Source organism: Aythya ferina, assembly GCF_964211825.1.
Source record: "Aythya ferina genome assembly, chromosome: 1".
NCBI lineage: Eukaryota > Metazoa > Chordata > Aves > Anseriformes > Anatidae > Aythya > Aythya ferina.
Window position 1 is genome coordinate 153,086,938 of NC_140296.1, and position 20,914 is coordinate 153,107,851.

The following is a 20,914-nucleotide window of genomic DNA, read 5'->3' on the forward strand; positions in this document are numbered from 1 at the left end:
AAGAGAGAAAGAGAGAGAGAGAGAGAGAGAGAGAGAGAGAGAGAGAAAGAAAGAAAGAAAGAAAGAAAGAAAGAAAGAAAGAAAGAAAGAAAGAAAGAAAGAAAGAAAGAAAGAAAGAAAGAAAGACCCCATATATTATCTTTACATCTCAAAGAAGGAGCAGCATGAGTGGAGGAGTATCAGTTTCCCACCTCCTGGTGCTTTCTGCAATGCTGCATTTATCTGGGCATTTCATCACTCCCCAGCAAGGTCACTTTGGCCTCTACCCTGCTGTGAGCTCTGCGTGAGCATCTCCTTTTGCCTGCGGCTGTCCCCTTGCTTCTGGATAAGGATGGTTCTGACTTATTGCAGGAGCTCTCTTTGCTGAGATATGGTACCCAGGGCAGGAAAATAACATCAATGGTGCTAAAGCTGTTAACATGTCATCAGGAGTTTATCGACCATACTCATAAATAAATCTTCATTCAGAAGCCCTGTTTTTGTGCTGTAAATTCAATTTTCTTCAGAGCTATCAGACTTCTCTCCACAATGTCTGAGCTATAAATCTACTCTGCTATACTGGAAAGGGACATTATGAGTTAGTGGGTAGCTAGTAGTTCTCTGCTTAGAAAATATTTTCTTTGTACAAAAATTCTTAAGGAATTGTTAAGTGGGCTTAAAGAATTATCTTCTTGCTCAGTCAAAAAACTCTAGCTATGAAGGAGAAACCTCTGATGTAATATCTGCAAACACAGAGACACGATTTATAAAGGAATTAGAGATGTATCTCATTAAATTATGTAAGAACAGTAATTCTGCAGTCCTTCAGAAAACAGGGAAAAGTACATTGTTCACTAAATGGATAGACTTTGGTTACTTGATTTCACTTCTAGGATTAGGGATTGTAAAAAAAATAAATCTGTCTGGAGCTCAAAACGCAGACAAATTTCTGCATTTACACACAAAATGGAAACCAGGCAGCTAGGGAACAGGCAGATCTGGGTTAAGTTCCTCATTGCATATTTCATTTTTGCTTGCGTGATTCTTGCTCACACGTACCCAGAGTCCTTTCCACAGGAATCTGTAATTACCTTTTCAAGATGAAGGATAGGGTGTGTATGTGTATAGCGTTTCTGTTTATTTAGCTACAATTACAGTTGTACAATCACCCTTTTCACTACAAGGAGGGGCAAGCAGGCAAGGTGGGGGATGTGAGAGCTCTCCCTTAGCTAGTCAGGACCGAGAGATGCTGTCCAGCCCCCCACTGGGCTTCACTGAAAGCTGCTGCATCCTCTGAAATTGTGCTTTGAAGCAAGATCTGCCTACTTGTTTGTGCAGTTGTCAGAACAGTCGTCTTAAATCACTCAGTTGCTATCGTGGTGTTTTCTGATGTCGGAAGGCATTTTCCTCTTCTGCCTCCTCCATTTTAATGGGTCTTTTCAAAATCTGTGCTCAATTCCAGAGAAACAAAACAAAACAGCAATACAACAACCCAACATAGAGGAAAAAATGCCCTTTTCATTCAGCTGCCAGCGCTCAGTTTACAGAGACGAAGTGACAGACCCTGATTTGTAGTGCTGATGGTAACATCTCACAGCTAAAAGTAGAAACCGGGTCATGTGTCCTCACAAATTATTAGTCGAGCTGTTTAATAAGTTCCAGACAGTTACACCTGTACAAACTCAGTCAAGGCCATGGCTTTACACAAATACTACCGAGCCCTAACTGGAAAACAGTGGAGCCGTTTGCAGAAGTAGCCAGGAGGAGTTTGACCTGCAGGACTATGATGTTTGAGCAAGCAAGGACCCACCTTAACTCTCAGAGCTGATGGTGTGCTGTGGGGCTGGCAATGAGGAAAAGCAACGTTTGAAGCTAGATGGCTCTGACATAGTGAGGGACAACAGGAAAACTGATCTTTCCAGCTCCCTTGAAGCTGTGTTTCTGGAGGCTGTGTGTCATGAGTGAAATGACGAGGGGACTGAAACCAGCAGAAAATTGTCCCCCTGAATTTTGTACTGGGTTAGCTAGCTGAGCTGGATGAATTGTACAGGCAGGGCTGGAGGTGGAGGGGTGCAAGGCTGCCTTCTCACCTAGCTGATTTAGATCAGATAAATCATAATGTGAAAGCGTGCATTAAAAACTTTCCAAGGTGAGGCTACTTTTTGCAGCTGTGAGGGGATGTAGGTGATCACATGGGTCCGAGTAATGGCTGCAGAGAGAACAGGGAAGCAACTGCGTCAATGTGAAATGGGAGGGGAGGAGAGAAAGTTCTCGTTTCCCAGCTGGGGAATATCTGAATTCAGCGTTAGTTTTTGCGTAGGTTCAGTGCACTAATTAGACTCGGGCTCTCGGTTCCTTGGTAGCGCAGCTCCCTTCACAAACCACCCCAGGTCGACGCCACGCCATAGCCGTGAGGGCAGCAGTGTCGGTCAGGGACACGCACACCACCACACGTGCGGACACGCCACCCGTGCCCCAAAACAACCATAGCTTTAATCTCAGCGCTGCATGCGGGGGCAGGCCGGGAGGGGAGGCGGCGCTGCCCTGGGCTCACGCTTTATCAGAGGGAGCAGGAGGCCACGGCAGCGTGCCGCCTCCTCGCTTCAGGGGAGCTGTGAGGAGGACGAGAGGGGCCATTAGAAATGAAGGGGACGGTGCTTGGAGAGACTAGGTCAGTGTAGGTGCAGGAAACCAACGAGAGGCACAATGGCGGTGACAGTACCAGCAGCCCCCCCCCCCCCCCCGACGCCTCAGGACGCCATTTTGTCGCCCAGGTGCTCCTTCTCCTCCCCCCCTCCCCTTCGCCTCCCCATCTGGGCTCCTCCGGGCCCCAGCCAATGGCAGCTCAGCGCGCACGTGAACGAGCGGCCTCCAGCCAATCAGCGCGCGCCGTGCCCGCGTGATCCCCCCCCGAGCCGAGCGCCCCGTCTTTGTTGGCGGCAGGGGGAGCCCCCCCCCCGATGATCCCCGAGGGGAGGGGGGAGCGGCCTCAGCGCTCCGTCACGTGACCCCGCGGCGGTTGGCGGCGCGGATAGACACCAAAATAGTCCCTCGGTTTAGCTGCTCCGCGGTGGGCTTCCAACCCTCATCGGCGGCTCCCGCGGCGATTTCATAGCAGAAAGGCTGGAGTAGAAGCCCAGAAAGCCAAACTTAGGGGCTATCGGGCGCTGGAGGGAGGCAGATGACGCTAGGCGGAAGGACACCTCACGTCCGGCTCTTGAGCTGCTTAGCGCGGCCCTATATAAAGGCGGCGGGCGGGCGCTGCCACCTCATTGTGTGGGTGCTCCCGAGGTGACAAGGCAGTGGTGGTGGCGGTGCGCGCAGAGCCTCCCCGCGCGGCGCCGAGCGGAGCAGCCCCCCCTCCCCTGGCCGCCATGGCTCTCTAAGGGCGGCAGGGCCAGCGGCGGCACCGGCCAGTGCACCAGGCGCAGCAGCAGCGGCGGCGGCCTCGGCACATCCCCGGCATCTGCAACCATGGCGTGAGTATCGGGTGTGAGGGGCGGGAGCTCGCTCCACTGAGTGCTAGCCCTCGTTGTTTTTTTTTTTTTGGTTTCTCCTTAAAGTGACGTTCTGGGGTGGGTTTGTCATCCCTGTGACAATGAACGATATCGCCTTAAGGGAAAAAAAAGAGGGATTAAGGGTTGGGAGAGGAAGGGGAGCTCATCGTCCTGTGGGCTGAAACTTGGGGGATGTCGGGGATAGCAGGAAATAAATCTTCAGAAAATAATAATAATAAAAAAAAAAAAAGTCTCATATAATTCAAAGGAAAAAAAAAAAAACTTCTAAAGGTTCGAAATTCCCCATTTAATGGAGGTCTCTGTGGGAGTAAGAGTAATCCTTCCCAGGAAGGGCTTCTTATTCAGCGTAGGGGAATGCTTTTGTAGGTGAGGTAGATGAGGCATCGGGTTTTAGTATAAACCCTATCTTCAGCGTTATGAGAAGATAAAAAGGAGCTATTAATAAGTCGGCAGCAGTACAATAATCCCTTAATACTCCCGCATTAAGTCTGTCCCGATCGTCTGGAGGGTGGGCGTGGGGGTGGTCAATGCCATCTGGGAGCAAAAAGGCAGTGCGAGCCACTAGGTGATGCTTTTTATTCCCTATTTGGTAAGTGGGTTTATTTTTTAAAGGCTTATTAACCTTTTTCATGTTCTCCCCGGCAGCCACGCGGTGCCCAGCCCCGCTGGAAACGTGGCAGGCACAAAATGGCGGCCGGGCGGGGAGAGGGAAGCGGCGCGGTCACGAAATGGCTGCGGCTGGGGGGGAGGGGGGGTGAGTCACGGGGGCGGGGCCGGCCCCAGCCATGTCTGAAAATGGTACAAATTTATACTGCCATACCCCCTGCAAAAGGCATCTTTCATGAAAAGTTACCATAGCAGAACGAGTACTGATGGATTTTAACAAAATGCCTGTCTTTCAGGTTTTTCAAAGCACCACACAGCAGCACTGCTGTAGTCGACGCAAAGACCTTCAGCTTATCCACATCCTTCGACGTCAAAGCACGAAAAACTGACCAAGATGAGCCTCTTGAACAACGAGATGCTGTTGGGGGTGTCATCCCCCTTCAGCCAGCCGTGTTCGGTGGCTGAGGAAAGTCTGGGACTCCTAGATGACTACCTGGAGGTGGCCGAGCCCCTCAGTTCGCATGGGTTCTCCAGCGACAAGGCTAAGGCAGTCTCCTCCAATTGGCTCGCTGTGGACAGTTTAGGCAACACCATAGATAGCAGCCAGGGTAAGATATTTTATTTGTGCAGGGTGCATCACTTGTGGTTGCATATAATAAATTCTGGAATGTTCCTATTCAGAAATAAAGTTGCGAGTCTTCTTGTAAATGAGAAGGTAACTTACATACATACCTTGGTTGGGAAGCAAATCTGTACAGCACTGCTTACACAACATAAAATTGCTGGTTACTGAACTGGCGTAGGATAAAATGACACTTCTGTTGCCTTTTTAATAACATACCAACTAATACGGTAGTCTTCCCTGGAAGAGGTCACCAGAAACAAGCATGGTTGTGTGCTTCAAATGACCTCGAATTCTTAGAGTAAGAGGGATGGAATGTCAGAACAGCGTAGGGCTTACGTTGCACCCTGCAGCCAATGCTAGTAGTCAAGTTCTTTAATAATAAAAGAAACAAGGGAGGTGTTAAAACTATTTTTGTGTCCTAGATAAGTTAAAGAAATGTGACTGGTTGCAATTTTACTGAAAAGTATTTTTTTTTTTTTTTCCCCTTTTCAGAGGATGCCTTCTCTGGCATGGAGTGGATGGTGGAGAAGATGGATCTGAAGGAATTCGATTTTGATGCCCTGTTAGGTATGGAACATCTGGACGCCACCGTCTCACCAGACGAGCTGATGGCCACGTTGGAAGACACGTGTGATCTCCTATTTGACCCTACCGCCCAGGAATTTCACAGCAAAGAACCTCCACTGATCCCCGACCTAATCACCAATCTCCCCGAATCTCCAATTGGAGCAGATCCGATGGCCCCATTGGCTTCCCTCTGGTCTTTTCCCCTCTCCCCAGGGTCTCTTACTTCTACTCCAGAGCATTCATTTAGTTTAGAGCTAGGTAGTGAAGTGGATGTTCTGGAAGGAGAAAGAAAACTGGAGGGCCCCACCTTTGTGGTAGTGATCACTAAGTCTGAGAAGGAGGAGGAGAACCATTCCGATGATAGCGGGATATGCATGAGCCCAGACTCCTACCTGGGAACGCCCCAACACAGTCCTACCAATTCACTTGGATCCCTCAATGACAACCCCTTCCCTGCCGATGCCAGCTGTGGCGCTGTGCGGTCCAAACCCTATGATCAGCCTGCTGAGAAGGTAGTGTCAGCGAAGGTGAAAGGAGAGAAGAAAATAGATAAGAAACTGAAAAAGATGGAGCAGAATAAGACAGCTGCCACGCGCTACCGACAGAAGAAGAGGGCAGAACAGGAGGCGCTGTCCGGGGAGTGCAGAGACTTGGAGCAGAAGAATCAGGCCCTGAAGGAGAAAGCAGATTCCCTGAGCAAGGAAATCCAGTACCTAAAAGATCTGATCGAAGAGGTCCGGAAGGCCAAGGTCAAAAGAGCTAGGGTCCCTGAGTAGGGTAGTCAGTAGTTTTTATGTGCATGTATATAAGCTTGCTGCTGAAGCTGTGTATTGCTGTCTAATAAATTATTTTATAGTAAACTTGCAATTGCGTGTGAGATAAATGCGTTCCTCTGAAGCATAACTTACACCACATCATGCAATCGTTGCTGGCCCCGGATTCATAATGCTGGCCCACATGGGGAAATCGATGAAGTGTGGAAGTGCCTTCAGTTAATGCAGTGACTCATAATTCACATACAATCAAGTAAACTATTGAGCCAGGGGAGATCATGCTGCATTACACCCAGGTCTCCAGTAGCAAACGCATGCTCCATTTATGAGCCTGTAGAACCATTTGAAGTACAAGTTAAAAGTGCAAAATGTCTGCAGGGAAAGTTTCCTGGCCCTAGCCAGTGGGGTTTGGGTAGGGGCTGTCATGGGGCCAGTAAGTGGGGTTACACCGAGCACACTTAGTGGGAGGTGGTTTCACGCCTCCATGTGAAAGTTCTAGAGGCTTCTTCACGCAGACACTGAAGTGTGTCAAAGTTTTGGGGCCAGTTCAGCTCTACGGAAGCCATGCAGCTGGTGGAAACACCGATGTGCTGCAGGAGCTTCAGCCCGGTTCCTGGGCTGGTGTTTCTTGGTGGGGGCAGCGGTAAGCGAGGTAGTTCTCTGGTCCTGCAGAGTCAGGAGAAGACGCAAGGGGGAAAACGTGCTGTGATAGTATCTGTTACATGCAAAAGAACATAAAGATGGCAGGTGGGAGCATGCATAGCGGGGTGGTTTCAGCCTGTAGGCATGACATTTATTAGTGTGCTTACATTCGTGGCAGTGTTAGGAATTTTTTTGTTTGGTTTGTTCTCTGAGGTTCTGAAATCCAGTAAGCTCCATGGTCGGGGCAGCTGTATCCTGCTAATAAGAGCGTCGGGATTTGGGACGTGCCCTTTACAAGCGTTTTGCATGTGTGATGTTTTTTTTTCCCCACTGACACCCAGATGCAGTGATACCAGCAGACTCCTTAATCCCTGCTTGGCCTGCCAGAGCCAGCTTTGGCAAGTGGACACGTGCATCCTTCCCCGGGGAGTTAATATTCCTTCTCACTCGCACTGACATGACCCAGCAAGCTGCCCAGCCCCGGCGCCTGCACGTCCCAGCCTGGGCAGTGGCTTCATGACCGCTGCTGGAACAAGAGAGGGAGGACGTCTTTTGTGTTACTTAAAACATTTTATTTTTCTTTCTGTCCTGCCTATTGCAGCCTTATGGGGTCCTGTTTCTGGCTCTTGAGTCCTTGAGCTAGGACTGCAGTCCTTGAGCCCTATTAATTTCCCCATCCTGGTGCTTGGGGCTATTCAAATTACAACGAAAAGGATCCCCATTAGGATTTCAGGCTCATGCCACATGACAAGAGGGGTGGGTTAAGCCCCTTGCCTTGTGTTTCATGAACCAGTGACTTGTTGTCTGAGCAGCCTTGGCTTCACAGGAGCATCTTCCCCTCTTCTCACCTCCCGGGCAAGTGCCCTGACCGATACAGATCATACAAAGAGGGGGCACCACAACCTGGCAGGCCCATCATCCTGCTTTACATGCTGCTTTGTTCTTCCAGGCCCTAGTGGTGACCACATGCAGGCAGGAGGGACTGCTCTGTTTTGGGAGGTAATACAACCTGATGGGTTTCCCTCAGATCAGCTGGACCTGCGAGGCTGGGGCTGGGGATAATTAGAGGCAGGAGAGCCCAATGAGCAGGATAATCTCGCCCTTGATGGGCCAAATCCTTAATGTGCTTGTTATCAGCTGAGCCACAGGAAAAAAAAATGATAACCTGTATAAGCAAGTGGCTTCTCCCTATAGGGCAAATCCCTCTTTTCCTCCCCAAACCAATCCCCCTGCCCAACCACCTCCATTTCCCTTAGATCCACTGCAGCTGAAGCTGGGCAGCAGGCTGGGCGGTGAGGGCATCAGAACTGTGAGCTCGGAGCTGCTTTGCTCTCTGTGGTGGATCCACACCTGCCTTTTATAGGACTCCTTGCAGGGCACCCAGAAAGCTGCCCTTTGAGAGCAGTTGGTGGTTTTGCTGTTTGCCCAGGCTCCGAGCTGGCAGCTCTTCAGAGGAAGCCAACGCGGCACCCTTACGCAACGCCTGCTGGAACAGCACTGCCTTTCCATGCTTTGGTAAGATTTTTGCACTGGCTAAACACCAGGGCTGACTTTTCATGTTTTCCTTCATTCTTTAGAGGAACACCGAGGACACCGTCACATTAAAACCCCTTCCCACAGGAGGGGGAAGCATCTGAGCAGCTGTGAGCTTCCTACCCAGTGACTGATTTCAGGTTTTGCAGACTGCAGGCTCCGTCTTCCTTTTCTCACAGCCTCTCTGAAGAAACGTGCTTCAACCGAATCTTTGTGGTTACCATACGGGATGATACCACATCCAGAAATAGATCTTGGTGCGTGTAACGGGGGCTTTATCTACCTAGAGGAGGCTTACTCGGAAACAGCAGCGTTTCCCCAATCTATACCATGTAAAAGCTCCCTATTTCTAGCTACCTTCCTCTTTGCCCTGCCTTTAGAGAGCCCCAGGTGCTCGTGCTTCTCTTTGGGGACGTCAAGAGGAAACCACTGCTGCTGACAGCTTCGTCACTTGCCCGTGTGGAGAACCAGGTGCACCTCTGCAGCATGCCTGCAAAAATAACCCCCAGGCTGCAGCTTTGGGGAAGGAAGAACGAACAGCGATAAAAATCTTCTGAAGAGGTTTTGCCCTGGCAGAAAGCCCAGAAAGAACAGCAAGGACAGGCTGTCCTTCGGGAGAAGAATGCTCCCTCGGCACTGCCCAGCTGGACTGGTGGAAGGAAAAAAAAAGGTGGGTTATGCCGGCTGAAATAATTTCGTGGGGTGGCAGTCACGTCACAGCCTGCTCTGCCCCGGCCCCAAGGCCATGTCATCTCCAGAGATGAATCATGTGCTTGAAAAAAAATTCTGCTCCCTGTCTTGCCCATGTTTCCCACACCCTCCTCAAGGATTGCCTCACCTTTTTATTTTTATTTGGAGGGGGGGATGTGGTTCAGCTTCTGTTCTTGGCATATCCACAGACTTTCTCTGTGTTGACCAAGTGTGCTTTCTCATCCCTCTCTGCTGTGTGGCCACCCTTCTTCTCCTGTTACTACATCTAAGTCAAAGCCTTGGCTTTTGGTGGGAAATTTATACATTTTTGATCAAAATAACACCATTTTTATCTTTTCTAGCCTTAGGCCTTCAGGAACAACAGGGCCTGTATTGTCCTTCCTATCCACTGTCCAACATAATTGCCATTTTGTGTGTGCTTATTTTTTTTAACACAACTCAAGTAGCTTCTGAGACAACCTGCCTTCCTCTCTCCTGATATATTCACAGCCTTGCAGTGCGGACCAGCACACACACTCCTGTTACACCGCATTTCCCATGCAAAGACAGTCTGGGGATCTTACCACTTGCTGGGCCGAAGAAGCTCATCTTGCTGCATTTCCCATTCAAGCCGTTTAGCTGAGCCATGTGAATTAACACTGACCTAGACAGTGTTGCTTTGGCTACTCAGGTATCCCAGGTATGCCATCTTTGCATTATTTTCAGTGCACTCATGCAGTATCAGAGGCCACCAAATGAAGCTCGCTCTCCCCACAAGCTTCGATTTCCATATTACACAGACACATGTTCTCAACGTAATGGCTGGCTGCCTCTCGTTTCTCCTTCAGCGGCCCTCTTTATCTCCTTCACGTGCTCACACCCTTCAGAAGAATGGCTGGGAGCAAGATCCGAGCACAGCAACCATGGCAGTTTAATTTATGTGGGGCAGAGTCTTCTCTGAAGCACAAGCTTGCCTTTGTGCTGCCTCTGTTGCTCCTCTGCATTGCCACTGCAGTGCCTGGGCAGGCAGAGAAGGACACCAGCCCCTTCCCTCCAATTAAAGACAAGTTAGCCGAGGAGATAAATGAACAAGGAGATAAATGACAGGCCTGCTTGGCTAGGCTACGGGTTAGCCCTGCCAACAGCTAATTTGTTCAGAAAAAGGTGCGTTTAACCCCGCAGACAGAGGCAGGACAACCTACAGCCTTCGTGCCTTTTATTTTCCCTGCCCCCAGCAGTTAGGGGTTGGCACAGCTAATCCTGGTTAATGTAGCTAGGGATAGTCATGCAGACCTTTAATCCGTCTCAAACCTACTAACCTTTCAGCCAGCGTTGGCTCGAGTGCCGTATTTTGGGCTGTAAGCAGGCATTAGGCAGCTTGCCCCTTGTTACATTCCTCGTTTTCAGCTGATTGGGTTGTTCTTGTTTTGAAATGAAAATCTTCCATGTGCTTCACCTTTTATTTATTTACTTATTGTGAGTTATTCAGGGCAGTGCTGCTCTGTGCCCTATTTTTTTGCAATAACTGGTCCCTTATCCAAAGCATTTAGGAGCCCATCAGCGTTGTAGGTGCTGACACTGGATCATCAGCATGGAAATGGAAGTCAGTCCTGAAAAAATAGCCTGGGACTGAGATTCCCAAAAGTTTTTAAAGATCCTTCCCCTCAAAAAAAAGTCAAAAGGCCTCTTCAGCATTTTAAGCCGTTTGTGTGAGCAAGTTTGACAGGCTGTCTTGCACCCAGGCTTGTTCTTGCTGTGTTATTTGAGGGAAGAAATAGTTTAGGGTCCCACGCAGCCCGGTTTTATCAGTTTACATTTGCAGTCCTCCCCCCTCCTGGTACACCTATACATTGCTATCACCTGTTGTTGCTTCCACGCTAGGAGAGCCCGGACTTGCTGATACAGCAGAAGCTGTGAGCCACCCGGCTTACACCGGCTTGTACCTGTCCAAACAGATTTTTCTGTTTGCTTTCCACTCGCATAACAGAGGGAGCAATAAAGCCATTAACCGGCTTTGTGAATCTTACTCACAACGAGCCAGTCCCACACCGAGCAGCTGGGAACCATTCCTCCTCCGAACCGCTTCCCTGGAAAGGCTCTACCCCATTATTAACGCCCCAGAGCCTGTATTTGCATTTATATTAAAGCTGCTCCTTCCCATCCCGACTCCCTGCTGCGTCTGGGTGGGGATGCGCTGTAAGATGGCACCCTCCCTCCTCCCCAGCTCAGCCACATCTCTCTCTTTTTTTTTTTATTTTTTAATTTTTTTTTTTGCTGCAGGATGCTCGGCTGGTGTCGCAGAGCTGGGAAGAGAGCCAGCAGCACGATGAGCTCAGCCTCCCCGCGCTCGCAGCTGCGCGGGAGAGAAATGCTGCCCTGCAGGTTCCATGTATGTGGCATCTCAGCTCTCAGCCTGCGAACTGCCCAGGTGGGAAGCAGGGTAGGAAAACAAAAACAAAAAAACTATTTCCCCCTTTAGCTTGAAGATATTCCCCTCAGGGGCCAGTTTCCATCCTTATCTACCCGGATCGCAGACAGCACTGCTGTTCTTCTTTCCTAGGAGCTCCAGCTCTGCGAGAGAAGGGGGGAAATCAAGGCTAGGACATGCCTGATCTTCAACTTAGGCAAAGATGGTGGCTTATCTAGAACCACTCACTCACTTCTGCTTGCTTTTCCTCCCTCCTGCAAGGTAAGGTTTAATTTAGCTGAGGACACTGCTGGCTGTACAAACGAGTTTGATTCCATCTGACGCAGCCCGGTCTGACAGGTAGCTTTGCCCTCTCAAACAAGTACACCACCTCGTGGCATACAGCCACAGGTATGCTGATTACTTGTGCTGGCCCTAAAAGCCTTCCCAGCCAGCAACAAGAGCTCCCCTTTAACTTCAAAATCCCACGTATCTGGGTGTTGTTGTCCTTGGGGAAAACTGCTCTGGGCCCCACTTTAAAGTTCCTCGTGGACTTTGAGAGAACAGCTTTCCTCTCCGCTCATGTTTGCCAGCAAACAAGCTGGGTTTTGTACAAACAGAGCCAACCACGTTCCCCTAGCGCTGCTTCCTGTAACAACAAAGCTTTTGCTTTCCTCGAGCTGCAGAGGGGCGGCTCGGCAGCTGGACAACCACGGAAACAGGGGCGCGTTGGAGGGATTCCACACATCTCTCCGTTTTTGGGAGTAGGAACACAACGGAGAAGAGGGGAACTGGCCTTCAAACCGTTTTATTTAGCTGCAGATGGTTGAACCGATCCCATTACAAGCAATCCCCTCCCCGACGCTGTTACACAACTTCCAGTACACAAACAGCAGCGTGTTCGCTATTTCCCCCGTCTGGCCGTTGTACATCTGGGCGACCTCCCCTCTCCTGCAAACGAGGGGGAAAGCGCACGGCAGAGGCGACACAGACTGAACAGGATGCACCAGGAATTGCAGTCGGCTGGCAGGGAAGGGATGCCAAATTCCTTCCAGTGCTAACAGCCGAGCAGCAGCTGCTCGGGTCAGCCAAGCCGCCTGCAATCAGTCCTGGAGCCTCACCAAGGCTTGGCATTCAGCCTCCTCCTTACCTCTGTTGTTTCCAAAGGGCGCACACCTCCCGTCTCCTTCGGGAAGGGGCAGGACAGGGCAGTGGCAGGAGCTTCCCAGAAGCCATTTACAGTGGTTCAGCAAGGAAGGGCGTCTGGAACAACACTCCCATCTGCTGGGCCATCTGTTTGTTGCAGCACGGAATTTAGCAGTAGTCTGACAGGACAAAAAAACATCCCTTCAGTCCAGCACCACGGCCTCTGGGGCAGAAGACTCAATCCTCTGGAGAAGTGCTCCTGGCTCTAGGAGCTGGCAGCGCCCAGCTGCAACTTCAGTGGGAACGCTTGGGTTGAAGTATCCAAAAGGCAGCTTTCCCCTGTAAAACCTATTTTTTTTGGAGAGGGGAGGACCGCGAGCAGGCAGAACAGCAGCCACCTCAGTTCCAACCTGTGCTTTTTGAAGACCTGAGCATGTCACAGGGCTAAATACGAGTGGCAACATGAATCAGAGAGGGGCCGTTCACACAACTGAGTCATCCCAGCGACAGGGATGCCTGGCTCAGAACAGTGACCTGGTTTGTGTTTGCTTACAACCTGTCATAATCATCACTACCACAAAGGCAAGGATAGGCAGCATGTTGTTGCAACAACAACAGTTTAATCATATAAAACGTACGAAGTTTTTTACAACGACAAAAAACCTGTAACGGTAACAGAAACTGCAGGGCTCTTTGTGTTTTAGCAGTCTTTCGAGGCAACCTTCCTTTTTCATGGTTTATTTCTGCTGGTCCGAGACATTTCTCCACTGAGATGGACGCAGCCAGCAGAAGCCTTACATCCTGCGGAACAAGGTTCATTTTTGGATTGGCCCACCCTTCTACACCAAGAACACAAGGCGTGCTGGCTGGAGGGAGATAATTATGAGGACCACGCATTACAAAGCCAAAAGAACCTCCACATCCCCAGCAACCAGCTCTGCACAGACGCAGTGTTTCCCTGCAAGTCTGACATTACAGAACTCGCTGACGAAGAGGCACATCTCCTGTGTGTCCCATCTCGAACAGACAGAGGAAGCGTCTGTCCTGTGTTCTGAGCGCTCAGACGTGGAAGCTCGGAGCTGCAGGAGTCCCTTTCACACTGTTTACAGTGTCCCAAAGTATTCTCTCTCAAATTTACGGAAATCTTCCTCGGTAAAGACAGTGCCCTCAGGCTTCTTCTTCGCCTTCTTCTCTGGAGGTCGATCTTTGGACTTCCTACCTCTGTTCTGGGTGAGAATCTTCAAACGGAAAGGGAAAAACAGTCATTGTTAGCCAGACCAGGTCACAGAACAGTGATTTTCAAGCTCACCTCCCATGCCCGTGTCATTCTGCTGGTACCCTGCCGCATTCTGGAAAGCCTCCGCAGAGGAATGAGAGGCAAACGCTGATGTTAACTAAAGCAGGTCACGGGGACAACAGCAAATATCCATGTAGTATTCAGAGCCAAACATGGAAACCACCCTCTGACAGCGAACTTCTCTGAAACTGGGCTGCTTTTGTCCTGTCTAACCACAACAGAGCCCAAAAAAGTTTGTGGAATTTCCTCGATATTTTCTAAGACACCACTATGGCCTTTTACAGTCTCATGCCCGAGAAACACCGGACTAAACCACTTTGTGTAAGTTAAAAGTCCCCTTTTCATAAAACTAGCACAATAAACACTCAATGTCAGCTATTTGCCTGTCTGACTCTTGGCACTGCACTATCTTTGGGAAAGACCACTGGTTAAATTCTCAAGTTATGAGAAACCTCGTTCAAGATGCTGGGAAATTCCTGCCACGTGAGTCAGCATCATACATAGATCCTTGCCAAAACAGCCTCTAGCTACAGAAAAGGACACTTCAACAGTAAGAAAGTGTGAACCAGTAAATCTTTGCCAGCTGAAACTATGAAACACCTTTGGTAACTAGGCAAAGCCAACAGTGACAGAAGATTTTAGCTAGCATCTAAGAACACTGTAGGAAATAAGATAATGAGAGTTTAAAGCTGTTTTGCCTGAGCACACAGAAATTCCTCAAGGTCACTACAGGGCAGAAACTTAACAGTTTTGCATGGGGCCTAAGCTGGACGATAAAGGGAATTATCCCCAGATCGTCCAGCTCAGACCCAATGCATAAGAGTTAGATTTCTGCCTATAGTGCCTGCACTCCTCAGGGGATGTAGACCCCCCCCCCATAGAAGTGACAGTCTTACCTGTTGGGTGACAGCTTTGTCTGCCACGCACCGTCCGCTCGTCATGTACTGCAGGTTTTCTCTCAAGTGACTCACGGCCTTCTTCTTGCGGTACTCCTCTAGACCAGAGCACAGCGGGAAAAACACATCAGCAACTACGGGACTGCTGCGGGATCCCCCCCCTGTGCTTCAAGGGGAGGGGGGGCACCCGTGAGGACGGGCTGGGGATCAGGGGAGCGGGGCGGGAACTCACCTATGGCCGATTTCACGACCCTGCCCTTGATCGTGGCCTTGCTCTTCCCGGGCCCTTTCGCCGCCTTCCTCCGCCGCGTCCTGGGGCCGCCGCTCCCCGCCTGGAGGCCGGGCGGGGCCTTCCCGCGGCCTGCAGGGGCAGAGGGGCACGGTTACTGCGGCTGCACGAGGTAACCATACCCTTAATCCCAACCACAACCATAAAATTAAAATTAAATTAAATTAACCCCAGCCCCAGCCCCCGCACCCCGCGCCTCCAGCAGCTCCAGGCCCCTCCGCAGCAGCGACGCCGACATGGCCACCCGCCCGCTTCCGGCTCGCCGCCCCACTTCCGCCCTCACCTGAGGCCGCTTCCGCTCGCCGCGCTTCCGCCTTCGCGCCCGGCGCGGGGAAGGGCTGGGCGGGAAAGGCGCGGCGCCATGTTGGGGCGCCATGTTGGGGGGGGGTGGGGTCCCTCAATGGACATGGCGGTGCCATGGAGAGCCCTGTGCTGGCTGCTGGCCCTTCCCCCTGCCCTCCCTGTGCGCTGTGTGGGGCTGCAGGCTCCCCCATGATAAACCCTAACAGAGCTGCTGCTCAGAGCCTGCAGCCCCTGCCACCGTGGTGGTGATCACAGGGGAAATCATGACAGGCTGAGGGGAAAGGGAGCAGCCAGCAGGGCTAGTTGAAAAATAGTTAAAAAAATACATTTAACGCCGTGCCCGACTCCTCAGGCGCAGAGCTTCGCTCTGCCAAAATGTTCATCTATTATTCAGTATTACTCCAGTCTATTTATTTAAAGCGTTCCTCCCCTGTTTTTGCCTCCCCAGAGACGGGATGCTAATGTCTGCTAAATTTAGCTGTCGTCTGAATAAAGCTTATTCAATTACAGCTGGTGCTGGCAGTAGCAAGCTGGTTCTGGAGGAGAAAGAAAGAGGTTTGTTCTCCCTCAAATAATGGCCCGCAGGGAGAGAGAGACACAAGCAGGGCTCATTGTTGCGCGCAGGAATGATCTCTAGTGGTGGCTGATAACAGTTAAACTGGGGTTCGTTAACAGGCACCCATTCTTTGCAGATTGTTCTCCAGCCTCTGCAGATGTCACCTCAGCGTGCCTCTTGTTATTGCTAGCTCTCTTCTGAATCTCTGGGTGGTTCCTGGCATCTTGTGTCAGTGCTTGGCATTGCCGCGGTGCTAATGCATCTTCCCAGGCAAGACCTACTTGGTGCTTATTCCTGGGAAACATTAACCATCTACTTCCTATTCTGTATGTCAGTTCTCACTCAGGTTTTTCCTTTTTAAAGTAACCCAAACCATTTTATGATTGATTTGGACGGACAGTCACTGCATGCATAGTGCAGAGCACTTCCCAATTATCTTGTTCTCTGCTAAGCCAGCGACGACTGAGGTTGTTCAGCTCCTCGTTCTGTACCAGGTCTGTCCCTCCAGTCAAATGCAAGTTAGCAAATTTATGGGGAGACTATTGCACTTTTTCAAAGCAGATGCTGAGCAAGAAGTGATGTAAGAGCTTATTGAGGAAATCAAAGAGAACATTTGATTCACTACAATATTTATCACTGCTTGTATATTCCGAATATCTTTATTTTGATCAGAGTGAGATAAATGATAGCTGCCGGTGGTATTACTGTGGGGAAAGAATTTCCCAAAATACCTCATCAGTCAAATGTTCTCTTTTATCCCCTAAAATACAATTTACAGGTTCTTTGTAAGCTGTTCGTAGTAATATATCACACTATACATTCACGATAGCTTATTCTACTGCTTAAACCCTACATTTACATCACTTAACTTTACCAGGCTCACCTAATACATTATAACACATGCTTAGTGTCAAAACTGTAGCATCCTAAATGTCTTATGAGGGCACCTGATGCAAAAACATCTTCATTATCACCACTGCAAAACACATTTACATTTAACAAATTAGTGTGGTACCGGCTGCGCTGATTTATCATCCCATTGTTGGAAAATATATGCCCTTTTTATCTCAAAAGCAAACCACTGCAAATACTATTGTATTTCTGTTTCTGTTGTGCCAATTAGTAACGCTCTCAGTTATGTAGGTCTCTCAGAAAACCTGACTCCCTTCTTATTAAATACCGTCAGGAGCAAGAAACTGTAATACAGACAACTCCTCTTTTGACCAGCAAGGCTGAGCGCAGACCTGCTATGATTTTAGTCTGCAATTACCTGCAGAATAAAATGTAACAAGCTCACAGGGGTCATTTTGGTAAAAAGGGAAGGCAAGGGACTTTCTTTAACTGCATTTACAGTCTCCTGCATCAGTCCTGCCAGGCTCTTGGAGCTGGTTAGTGCACCAAGAAGTGAAATGGAATCGCTTGGTGCTGTGTGCGTTCCCCGGGTTTGGATCCGTTGCTGCCCTAGAACTATGCTAAGATCACTGTCTAACACGGGCCATGGATTTTTAAACAGTTTGCAAAACCAAGTACCTATTATTAAGACATTATGTTTCTTCCACTCCTCCTAACAGGATCTGGCAGCCTTTCTCAGGGGATGGTCATTAATGTTTCCCCTAACCGCATTCGGGCTTCAGCTGTGCTTGGTCTTGGCAGACACGGTGATAACAGCATCTGTCATGTCTCCGTCTGGGTGACTTTGGTACAGCTAATACCTGCCGTGCTCCTGCACTCACAGATGCAGGTTTCTCCCTTACTCTTTGGCTTTAATAGAAAATTATGCTTACACCATTTTCCTGCAGTGCTAAGCGAGATCAGTTTATTGTCCTGTATCAGGAATGTACTGGGTTTTGCCTGTGTATTATATGTCCCTTTAAACCTGTATATATGTAGAATTTAGGCGTTTGGATCACATAATCTCATCTGCTGTGTGTCATAAACCATAAAATTCCCTCTGGTGACCTCAGATGAAGTTTGCTAACCTGTGTTTGATAAATCTGCTTTGTGCTGAGCACAGCATATAACATGCTGTATTTCTTTTCGTAGGCACTTCCATGGCTTTATCACTCTCACAGTGAAGATATGTTCCTTTTTCATCATGATATATACATTTAACTATCACTTTCTTTTACCCGAATCACCACTGAGAGCAGATGAGCAGCCCCTAAAAACAGCTTTTTCCCAACTGGTATGTTCTCTTCAAAATTTAATGTTAGGAGACTTTGCGCCTATGTCAGTAAAAAAAATAAATAAATTGGTATTTCATTGTACTCTTTAAGGCCTCTGCTCAAATTAAAGTTTCATCCAAGAACGCTTAATCACTTAGTGCTCCCTCAGAAATCACTACAGTTAGCTCTCTGAAACGCTTTGGGGACAGAATGAATGTCAAATGGTGTTCATTTAAATGTGTAACATCCAAATAAATTGCTGTTTTAGAGCTGGAATAATCTAACTTGTGATGGCAAAAACCACAGGCACAGCCTTTTAGACGGAGAATGTCTTTGTTGCTGAGAGTTAAGTTATCTTCGAAAGCTTTCTGCTGCTAATGTTTGTGTTTTATGGCTTTCTTTAAATCTCATGCCTCAGTGGGTACCCGTGAGCTGGCTTGCTTTTCAATTACAAATAACCCAGCATACAGATCAGTTTAAGTTTAAATAACTTCCTTATGTGGCTGTTATAAGTTCACTTTCTGCTTTATTTCCTACGGCACTGAAAAATGGAGATTTTCCTCGTCTGAATGCGTTGATGGAGTTTCTGCTTCATCGTGGAGTGGCTGTTCTTCCCCCTATCACTCCAGGCTTTGGAAGATTTCTGAGATTCTCATACATCTGGCCTGTGCCACCTTATTATTATGTACTAAGCGGTGACAAAGGCATTAATGATATTCGTGGTTAATCATACTGCTGTCTGTGGCAGCTCATAATAGCTGTTTGTTTGCTCTTTTTTATGTTCCAGCGTCTGGATTCAGGGGGCTACGTAGGAGTCCCAGCTTGAAGGAACATTCTGAGGAGTGTTAGAAAACAGAAGCAGCATTAGACATAAAATACAACAATGGCAAGCATTCATTTCGTCTAGGAGTGCTTTTTAAACAGCCTTATGATTTTGGGAAACGGGATCCTGATATTTGAACACTCGGTAGTGTCCGTGCTGACAAATAACATCTGCATTTTTTCTTTCAACATGAATCAGGCCGATTTTCAAGCTGATTTCTAACAGATTTTCACCTTTGTGTGCTCCTTCACGCGTGGATCATAGGACGTGCTTTGCTTTGGACAGCTGTCTGGTTTCACCACGTCCAGCACTACGTTATGATGCCTTATTCAAAGCTGCTGTCATTAATATTTATCTGTGTTTGCCAACCTCGAGCGAGTGGTTTGTGTTGTGGTCACTGTTCCTACAAAGACCCGTGGATCACTGCCTGCCCTGTACCTCGAGTACGTAGGAACCTTTGTCCTTTAGCTGTGTGACATGCCTCTGAAAAGTGATTTGACTTTGTGGCCTGCTGTGTTTGAACAAGTGCAGGACAATGCTTTGATTCACACCCTTGCGTGGGTAAGTTTTTAGCTACTGCAGATGGATAGAAAGTCTTTTATTCTGATTTTCTACTGTTTTGTTTTAATCCAGGGCAGATTCTTACCTCTTCCATGCACTTTTCATCCTTTTCCAGGTAAGCGAGAAACTGGCTCTGTATCACACAACTTCTGCAAATAATGTTGGCTCAGGCTTAGCCTAAATCAGCTTCCCACTGCACTGGATGCCGCAGTTAGAAATGAACTCTGCCCCTGGAAAAGACAGTTGTTATTCTCCTGTACAGATGAGATAAGGAGGCACAAAGATTAAGCACCTCACAAAATATCTGAGACGGGTTGTGCTCAAACTAGATCTTCTGAATGAGAACGTGGGGGCTCAACCCAAAACATCTCCTTGCCTCCGTGTGCTGCTTTTTGGCTCCACATGGGAGGGCAGCCAGCAGCAGTACCTTTGCTGAAGCTGTGAGAGCCAGCTTTGTGGACAGAGGTGATGTTTTTAAGAACATAAATGTTAAATTTGGAGAAACAAACAAACAAACAAACATACAAGCCTTTTGTTGAAGCTTAGAATACCAGGAGAAAGCACTTTGTTAGTAAATCTTGTGGGCAATAAAGACCTGGTGTCACAAGGTTTTCGTGGTCAGAAATAATGGCAGTTTGCATCCAGAATCACAGAAATGACTGAACTTCCAGCACTCTCGTGATCTTTATCTTTGCCTGAAGGTAAAAATCTCCTCTGAGGGATGTCTGCTGCTGTTGCTTGCCTCCTAGAATGGCGCAGGCAAAGAGGTCTGCAGCTGGAGGTTAACAATTTCCCTTTCTCTTTCCCACCACTATCCTTAAATGTCAGGGAAGGGAGGAAGCAGTAGAAGGATCTTGACCTTTTTCTTTTGTTTCACCTTTGGTTTGCAACTTAACTCTTTATTCCTCCCTTACATTGGTTGATTTGCTCTTCCCGGCTTGCTTTTGTGCTTTAGACAAAACTACAGATATTTTGTGCCAGAATCTGTGAAATTCACACCTCAAAAATACGCCCAGGTTCCCACAGCAAACGGATAGCAATGGAAATGGGGATTTTGAAACAGGGTATTGAGTGTAACATCAGATTCCTTAACTAGAGAGATTTGTAAAAAGGCTGTAGCTCTCAATTCTGGAAATACCGTGGCCTTTGATAACACAAAGTCTAATTTCTTCCAGGAAGGATGTGTTTTATCCCTGATTACAAAGGAAATAATGATTCCTCATGTAAAGAGTATTAGAGCTGAGCATTCTTAAGTAACCCCATGCTGTGCAGATGAGGAATTGAGGACTGTCAGTCAGCGCTGAACGTGTCTGCTTTCAAAGCAGTGACAAAGAGGTGGAAGGCTGCGTGTTTTGTTCCCAGCCTCCCTGCTCCAGGGCCTTAAAATGTTTACAAGCCCCAGAGCTGGCTCTGGATGCAGCGAAGTTTAGCTAGTTATGCCTGTCACCTACCATTACGGGTCTGGAGACAGACAGGAGATGGGCTGGGGTTGTCACAGGCTTTTGCTGCCTTAGGCGGGCCTTGTGAGCTGATTTCTC

General features: G+C 48.5%; 2 protein-coding genes and 3 long non-coding RNA genes across 6 annotated transcripts; 3 read left to right on the top strand and 2 right to left on the bottom strand.

Moving 5' to 3' along the window:
• The first annotated feature begins 2,957 nt into the window (after positions 1-2,957).
• On the top strand, positions 2,958-6,162 carry ATF4 (activating transcription factor 4). Its single transcript, XM_084506684.1, has 3 exons — positions 2,958-3,458; positions 4,400-4,711; positions 5,221-6,162. The coding sequence occupies exons 2-3, from the start codon at positions 4,498-4,500 to the stop codon at positions 6,069-6,071; spliced, it is 1,065 nt and encodes a 354-aa protein (XP_084362810.1). The 5' UTR covers positions 2,958-3,458; positions 4,400-4,497; the 3' UTR covers positions 6,072-6,162.
• Positions 6,163-7,894: 1,732 nt separating this feature from the next.
• On the top strand, positions 7,895-12,617 carry LOC311430199. 2 transcript variants are annotated; one of them, XR_014688613.1, is made up of 7 exons: positions 7,895-8,225; positions 8,423-8,500; positions 8,624-8,913; positions 9,444-9,633; positions 11,214-11,361; positions 11,494-11,622; positions 12,027-12,617. It is a non-coding gene; the product is annotated as an uncharacterized lncRNA (long non-coding RNA). The 2 variants fall into 2 exon arrangements; XR_014688614.1 differs by lacking the exon at positions 8,423-8,500.
• LOC311430208 lies at positions 11,295-12,582 on the bottom strand. Its single transcript, XR_014688617.1, has 2 exons — positions 12,491-12,582; positions 11,295-11,504 (listed from the first exon to the last, which is right to left on the bottom strand). It is a non-coding gene; the product is annotated as an uncharacterized lncRNA (long non-coding RNA).
• A 469-nt stretch (positions 12,618-13,086) lies between the features above and the next one.
• On the bottom strand, positions 13,087-15,235 carry RPS19BP1 (ribosomal protein S19 binding protein 1). The gene is made up of 4 exons (XM_084506687.1): positions 15,158-15,235; positions 14,912-15,040; positions 14,680-14,777; positions 13,087-13,724 (listed from the first exon to the last, which is right to left on the bottom strand). Exons 1-4 carry the CDS (start codon positions 15,204-15,206, stop codon positions 13,590-13,592), a joined length of 411 nt encoding a protein of 136 aa, XP_084362813.1. The 5' UTR covers positions 15,207-15,235; the 3' UTR covers positions 13,087-13,589.
• On the top strand, positions 14,963-19,983 carry LOC311430202. Its single transcript, XR_014688615.1, has 2 exons — positions 14,963-15,080; positions 18,780-19,983. It is a non-coding gene; the product is annotated as an uncharacterized lncRNA (long non-coding RNA).
• The last annotated feature ends 931 nt before the right edge of the window (positions 19,984-20,914 follow it).